The 8,022-nt window shown below is 40.2% G+C and overlaps 1 protein-coding gene across 1 annotated transcript in view; it reads left to right on the forward strand.

The window, feature by feature from the left end:
• The window catches only part of LOC117294567 (adhesion G protein-coupled receptor A3-like), a 39,991-nt gene extending 36,023 nt beyond the window's left edge, over positions 1-3,968 (forward strand). The window contains exons 17-19 of the mRNA XM_033777027.1: positions 21-307; positions 1,220-1,292; positions 1,515-3,968. Of these exons, the coding sequence (XP_033632918.1) occupies positions 21-307; positions 1,220-1,292; positions 1,515-3,117 (1,963 nt within the window). The 3' untranslated portion in view covers positions 3,118-3,968. The remainder of the gene's footprint in view (positions 1-20; positions 308-1,219; positions 1,293-1,514) is intronic.
• Positions 3,969-8,022: the final 4,054 nt, after the last annotated feature.

Consider the following 8,022-nt stretch of genomic DNA (forward strand, 5'->3'; position numbering starts at 1 on the left):
ATTATTATTATTATTCACAGTAATATTCGCCTGAAGCGTAAATGTCGCCACGCCCTGATGAACATGTGCTTTGGTTTCTTGAACCTGGTCATGTTCTTCGCTGGCGGGATCAACCGCACCGAGCCGCAGATCCTGTGCCGCATTGTTGGCATTGGGATCCACTACTTCAGCATTTGCTGCTTGCTGTGGATGGGGATCAACGTTCGGAACTTATATAAGGGTATGAGCAGGAAGGAACGCAGCTTGCCACCGGGGGAGCCCATTCCACCACCTCGACCAATCCTGAGGTTCTACTTTGTTGGATGGGGTAAGAGATCTGAGCCTGGTCATGTTGTTTGTGTATCTTCTCTTTGTTTGTTTGTTTGTTTGCTTATGGGTTTTTTATGTTTGTTATGGGTGTTTGTGTACTTGTTGGTGTGCCACAGTTTGTTTAATGTGGGTGTTTGTGTACTTGTTGGTGTGCCACAGTTCATTTAATGTGGGTGTCAGTTTGTTTGCTTATGGGTTTTTTATGTTTGTTATGGGTGTTTGTGTACTTGTTGGTGTGCCACAGTTTGTTTAATGTGGGTGTTTGTGTACTTGTTGGTGTGCCACAGTTTGTTTAATGTGGGTGTTTGTGTACTTGTTGGTGTGCCACAGTTTGTTTAATGTGGGTGTCAGTTTGTTTGCTTTTGGGGGTTTTATGTTTGTTATGGGTGTTTGTGTACTTGTTGGTGTGCCACAGTTCGTTTAATGTGGGTGTCAGTTTGTTTGCTTTTGGGGTTTTTATGTTTGTTATGGGTGTTTGTGTACTTGTTGGTGTGCCACAGTTCGTTTAATGTGGGTGTCAGTTTGTTTGCTTTTGGGGTTTTTATGTTTGTTATGGGTGTTTGTGTACTTGTTGGTTTGCCACAGTTTGTTTAATGTGGGTGTCAGTTTGTTTGCTTTTGGGGTTTTTATGTTTGTTATGGGTGTTTGTGTACTTGTTGGTGTGCCACAGTTTGTTTAATGTGGGTGTTTGTGTACTTGTTGGTGTGCCACGTTTTGTTTAATGTGGGTGTCAGTTCACTTTTTTTTATTGATTTATTGTGTAACTGTAATTTACACCTTATTTATATTTTATTTTTATTACATAGTTTTATCTGTTGGATATCACAGTTATAAATAAATAAAACAAAAATGTTTTTTATTTTGCTATCCTCCCTAAATCGATCATATTTGTTTCCTTTCTGAACTGCAGGTATTCCGATGATTGTTGTTGGCATCACAGCAGCAGCAGCTGCAAATATCGGTAACTATGGAGGAGAGGAAATGTAAGAAACCCTTCAAATTCAGTTTAGCTTGAAACAGGGATTGTTGTTTATTCTTGATCAGAGTAATTAAGTATTATTTTTATTGAAGTGAAAGAAAACAAAAATCCTATTTTATATTAAAAATTAACCCCACACTCAGAAAAAGTAAAGACCCGATAGTTTAAATGAGCAGATTTTATGTTTTCCTCTGTAATTTGAATTCATTTCTCCATTTTGTTGCAGCTGTTGGATGAACTTTGACATTAGCCTAGCAGCATGCTTCGGTGTCGCTGGCTTCTTTGTCTTCGTCACATGCATCATGTTCATCGCCATCATCATCCGCATAGGCTGCTCTAACGCCAAGGAATCCAAAGCTAGCAGACCAGCACCAGGGGACCCTGACCAGCAGCTCAATGTAGACAGCGAGTCTGTGGTCACCCATCGAACAGGGCTGTCTAACGTCTCAAGCATCCTGGACGGGGAGTACACCTACTGCAAGCAGCTCAAGGCGGCCGTAGTGTTGCTGTTTGGCTTCCTGGCGACGTGGACCCTGGCAGCCATGGCCATCACTCAGAAGGGATTCTTGGCGATGCTCTTCAGTTACCTCTACGGTTGCGCCGTCGCAGCGCTGGGATTATTCATCTTTGTGTACAACTGCATCATGAGATGTGACGTGATGTACAATTGGAGGCGGACATGTGGCTGTAGCAAAACGCGGAATGCATATGCTGTGGCGCTGTCGGGCTCCCAGGCTGGCTCCCAAGCTGGTTCCCAGGCCATGACCCCTGGAAATGGCCATGTGGTACAGCGCTGCCAATCAGCAAGCAGTGTGGATTCCAACGCGACCAATCGCTCTGCCAACACAAACCAATCCAATCACTCATTGAAGTCTGGCTCACGTAAGACCTCGAAGTGTAACTACGTTCCGTCGCACACTAACACCGGGACAGATGCCTCGATCGATAGCAGTACTCAGGACACCGTCAGCAGACCACACATGTACGAGAAAGCCCGCGGGAACGGATATGCCCATCGGTATCACCACAAGGGCAGGAATAGGCCCAAGGGATATAAGCACTCCAGGTACTCTCAACTGACCAGAGATACCTCTGATGCGGGTGCTACACCGGACATGAGCAGTGCTGTACCAGCCAGTGGTTATGCAGACAGCGTGTCGAGTGGTTCAGTCATGGCTCGCTTGCCAGCGGCAGGGCTGAGCAGCGCTCAGGATAGGAGCTTTGTTGGACTCCCACCCCAGGCCGTCAGCATGCAAAGTATGCGTAGCGGCTCCAGTGTCACTCAGCCTCCGAGGCCGCAGTGGTCTGCTGTGAATGCAGCTTCCTTGCACAACTCACATCCTAAGAGTATGCCGCAGGTGTCAGCTACGCACAGCAGTAACAGCAACGGCAGCATCAGCAAGAATCCCCTGGATGCCCATCGCCAAGCCATCCCCCAAACAGCCTCTCTGGACCGCCAGGAAGGTAACGCGTTCCGGCGCCGCTCTTCGCGCGAAGACACTAAACCAAACTCTTCAAAGAGCAAGAACTCTAAACAGAGCAAAGCCAGTTCCAAGGACAGAGCCACCCCCAAGGAAGACACCTCTCACAGGAGGGAGGAAGTGCCTTTACTTGAAAAGCATCCCTCTCTGTCGAGCCCTCCTGCGTATGATGAGGTAGTGCACCAACCACCGGAGAGTAGTGCTGCAGATGTTCCTCCCCCTGAACCAGAACCTAGAGACAGCGGTGAAGGGTCTGACTTGGATGGAGCTGCGGTAGAGATGGACTCTCTGAGCCAAGCTGGCCATAGTGACCAGGAAGGATCAGATAAACGGGAGACTAGTGTATAGCAGGAAGTAGAGATATAGCGAGAAACAGGCATTAAAGACAAGTGAAGATGCATACTTAAATACAAAATCTTACAGGCCTGACCTCTATGAGGGAAAATCTGCACAAGGGGCATCAAGGCATGGAGACGATTGCCTCTGTGAAGTATCAGGCCTGCATATACTCCTACTGTATGCTGTATTTAGAATTTAGATATTTCTGCAATCACTACCTTGCTACAATCACCATTGTACTGATTATCACCATTCTTATCTGATTATCATTATTATTTACAGCCATTCATCATATGTTGGCGTCTGGCAAAAAACTCAAAGCTTGTTTTTGTCATTGCAAAGTTTTGATTGTCGATATTTTACATGCTCAGACTGGTATTAGTAGATGTAGCGTGTACTGCAGTATTATTCAGTGACTGTCACACAAGTGGCAATTCCCCAAATGGCCAAACGTATTCATGCTGGTCAGATGTTCAGGTATTTTAAAGCTTTGAAGCTGACTCAAAATTGGGTTTAATTCAACCTAAATTTCCTTGTGATTCCAATGACAAAACTTACATTTGTAGTGAGGCCTCTGGCTTTTCAAGATCAAATTGGAAGGCAAATCTAGATCAGGCCTGGAATTTCGTCTTTGAGAGGACAAAGATGCCATTTTTTCATTTTGCAAAAGGCACAGAGGCCGGACTTGCGACCTGTTTTTAAAATATTGCTAAGATTACCTTAAGCGTGAATCTATCTTAATTGCTAAGCAAAGTGGGATGCCACAATGCAAGTCACATTGGTAATGCTGACAACTCATCTTAAAGGAACATGTTGCCTTGAATCGGACGAGTCGGTCTATAAAATACCTTTGAAACCATTTGTTATGAAATGCATATGGTTAGAAAGATGTTTTAAAATTAGAATATAGGCCTAATGATCCGCACAAGTATCACTCAAAATTGCCCGGTTTTCTTTTTACGTCGCAATCTATCCTGAGCGACCATTTATGTGAGTGTAATTTTTCCTCCCATAAATGGTCGACTCTGTTATTGGACGAGGTAAAAAGAAAACCACACAATTTCGAGGCATATTTGTGTAGACCATTGTATTCTACTTTTACAACATCTTTCTAACCATATGCATTTTATAACAAATGGTTACAAAACGCTGTTCAAAGACAAACTCGACCGATCCAAGGCAACGTGTTCCTTTAAGATAAATCGTAGTGCTTAGTGAAATCAAGCCTTTGTGTATAGCAAAACAGAGGTTCATGGCCTCTTTGCAAATTCCATGCCTGGCGAGTTATTTCCAAGCTTGACAAGATTCCCACAAGCTTCTGATCATTTTCAGATGGGCATATTTTATGATGGAATTAAAACTTGCCTCCAGAATAGGTCCTCGATTCTTAGCTGTTTGTCTCCAAGGTTCTTGGGACCAATTTATGAACAATGTGGAGGTTGCCAAAGTCCAACAAAACAAAACAATACAAAATATTTGGTTTTTCAATACTATAAGAACTCGCGCCGGTTTACTCACACACATTCATACTGAAATGATTTTTGTAATGGTATTTTTATTAGTATATCCTTCTCTTTGTTGAGATAACTTTTTTTATTTAAAAGGTACTTTAGATCTACAAGAGTGTACCAATTGTTTTATTTTGTAAAAAGTTTTTATAAGTTAAACCTAAGTCTGTTCGTCAATTTCAAACAGAAACTACACAGCACTAGCACTGACCCTCTCAGTTGGACAATGTAAATAGCCGTTTTAATTCTGATGATAACAAAGATTGTACATTATATTGTATGGAAAGATGTATGTTTTAAAGTTGTTGAACGCCAGTTCTGTTTTATATCTGCATAGTTTAAAGCCTTGTATGTATTCAGTTAGATCAGGTACTTGCGTCTCGTATTCTTTCAGTTAAAAGCAAAATTGTTTAAAACAAAATTTACAAAGAAAAGCTTCCAGAGTTTTGCAAGAATTAAAGGGAAGGTACACGTTTGGGTTTTGCAAGAATTAAAGGGAAGGTACACGTTTGGTAATCGTCAAAGACGAGTCTCTCACTTGGTGTATCCCAACATAGGCATAAAATAACAAGCTACTTCAGAGGGAGCCGTTTCCCACATTATTTTATACTATCGACAGCTCTACAATGCTCGTTACCAAGTCAGTTTTTAAGTTAATATTTGTTTTGAGTAATTACCAAACGTGTACCTTCCCTTTTGGTAAAAGGCTGGGCCCAATTTCATAGAGCTGTTGAAATGCTGCAGTAACCATTGGAATCTACATGCACACACCAACTGACTGTTTAAAAAAGTTGGGTGTAAAACAGTGCGTTATTTGGTGTGGGAAAATTTGTGCTTGTGCGCATGCTTAAATCATGTAATTAAACACTCAGCTAGCATGGAAATTTGATGCTTACTCTTTTAAGCAGAGAATGATGACATTAAAGTGAGTGCAGAATTCCGCGGTAACAAAGCCATGAAATTGTGGCCCGAAATTACAGTTTTTAAGTTTGTTAATGTTATGTTGAGGTTGTTAAAAACAAGTATACACATTATGTCCTTATACTTTTAATAATGTATTTACCAATATGTTAAAACTTGTTTCTATTTTTTCAGTTACTCCAAAACAAAACAAACTAACATTTACTCCTTTTTCTATTTGAAACAGTTTAAAACATTTAGATCTGCCAGCTTGAAAGTACTTTTTCTTATATTTATTATCTTCAAATTTTTTTAAAGGGACCCACAAGTTTTGAAAGAGCTATGAGCAAATTTAAGTATTTTAAAATGGTCTAAAGACTGTGTTAGTCTTGTGCGTATTAAAAATAAGAAAACAACTCGAATGAAGACTATATTTTTCTATAAAATCAATTCTTCTTTTTTAAATATTCTTGGAAATTACAAACACCACATAGCAAGTTGTTATCAATTCAATTTCAACTTCCACATAGTCAAACACATCATTTGAATTATCATCAAATCAAAGTTTAAAAAACTTAGGACAATGATGTTATTCTTTTTAGAAACCCCAATTGCAAATCATGCCCCAATTTGTGCGACAACTACATAGGCTTAATGATAACTTGAACATTAGTTGGGCAAAATTCTTAATTTTTCACAAGTACCTGGATCTGCCTCTCAGATTGTTCATGGTTGTTTTTAAAATTTATTTTACTGACCTGACCAATATTATGGTATAATATTTTATAGACAGAAACTAGGTAAGTAGAGACAGAATCATGCACAAGTAAAATTCAATTTGGTTGGCACCAACTTGGCCGTGGAAGGTTTGAATACACACAAATTTTGCACAGTCTTTTGCAATTTAGATATTTGAAAGTTCTTATTACAATTTTACAAATGTATTCATTGAGAACTGTTTGGAGGTATTCACTTTTTACTACTGAACAACTACGCAAGAGCTTTCCCTTGATTACAGATCACTATTTGTTTTCTGAAAAATTCATAATAAAGAAATTGAGTGCTGAACTTATCCAATATGGCACCAAAATTAAATATTCATAAATAATTCTCAAACACATGTTTAGACTGAGCCCAACCTCGGTGAGCTGCTGATACAGGACAAAAAGTAGCTAAGCACAACAAAATTATGCTTAGCAGAATAGGGTTGCCAGCTAAACTACCTTGTAACATGTAGCATATGTGACTGGTATCCTTCTTGTAAGCAATATATTGGGTGCGTTCGTTTAGCTTCCCTGGGTCGACCCTGGTGTGTGGCGGTTTTTTTTCCCCAGGACGACCGTGGGTAATTATCTGCACACATTCGTCCTGGAAAAAAAAAGCTCAGGTCTTAGAATTTTTGCACACAAATGAAACACCCTGATGATTCAACGTAGACCCCTTGCATTGTGACCCATCAAACTGAAACAGCGCCCTCACTTGGTCAAAGGAAAGTCTTTCATTGGTATTCACATGCACACAATTCATTGTTTAAATTCACTGGATGCTGCCTATGTAGGGGTCTATACATAAATGCAATGATCCAAATAATTATGTTTTCAAAGTTTGTTAAAGTTGTTAACTGCCAAATGTAAATTCTAATGAGTACAAAGTTGTGCGTAACTTTTAGAAGAGTTTTGTTTTTGGTTTAGATGAATTTAGTGTAATGTATCATGTACATAGTTGCGCTCTGAAAATGCCAACTACATGCAGTATGGCGTTTTTTTTGTAATAAAATAAATGACCAGCTTTTAAAAGCACTAAATGAATGTCTGAAAGTTGTTCAACTACCTCCTAAACTTAACAATCCTTGTCGAGCTGAGGGATGTGTTGAAAACCCCATTGGTTTGTTTGTTTAGATGATCTTCCCATCAAGGGAACTCGGCAAACTCTCACAGGGGGATATAAACACCAAGCTGGCAACAACGAATCTGTGGCTCCTGATAGTGACTGATTTGCATACATGCTTTTTAAAATTGTTCAAGCCGCTTGTGGCGTGGATAGGGCGCTTGTACGATGCTTGCATGCGCTCGTCAAATGGTTGTTAATAATAGGATTTTGATGCAATCAAGGGTGTTTTTTCTTTCATCTTTTCCTTCCAACTCCGATGACCAATTGAGCTCAAATGTTCACGGGGTTGTTATTTTATGCATATGTTGAGATACACCAAGTGAGAAGACTGGTCTTTAACAATTACCTTGGTCTTTGTATTCTGTTGTGTTTTTCTCAAGAGCGCTTAGCGGCATGTTTGATTTCTATGTGTTATGCGCTATATAAGAATGGTTAATTATTATTAACCAATAGTGTACCTTCCGGGTGACCAATCCTTGAAGCTCAAACATGTTTCTTGTTAGGGTCGTCCAAGCATTTATTCCACTGTTGTGGTGTAATGAGTTGTGGGTTGGTTGTCTCAAGAAACACACTAATAGTAGGAGGGTTAACACACAATAACACACTTGACCAAGAG

The sequence above is a fragment of the Asterias rubens genome, chromosome 9 (genome assembly GCF_902459465.1).
Source record: "Asterias rubens chromosome 9, eAstRub1.3, whole genome shotgun sequence".
NCBI lineage: Eukaryota > Metazoa > Echinodermata > Asteroidea > Forcipulatida > Asteriidae > Asterias > Asterias rubens.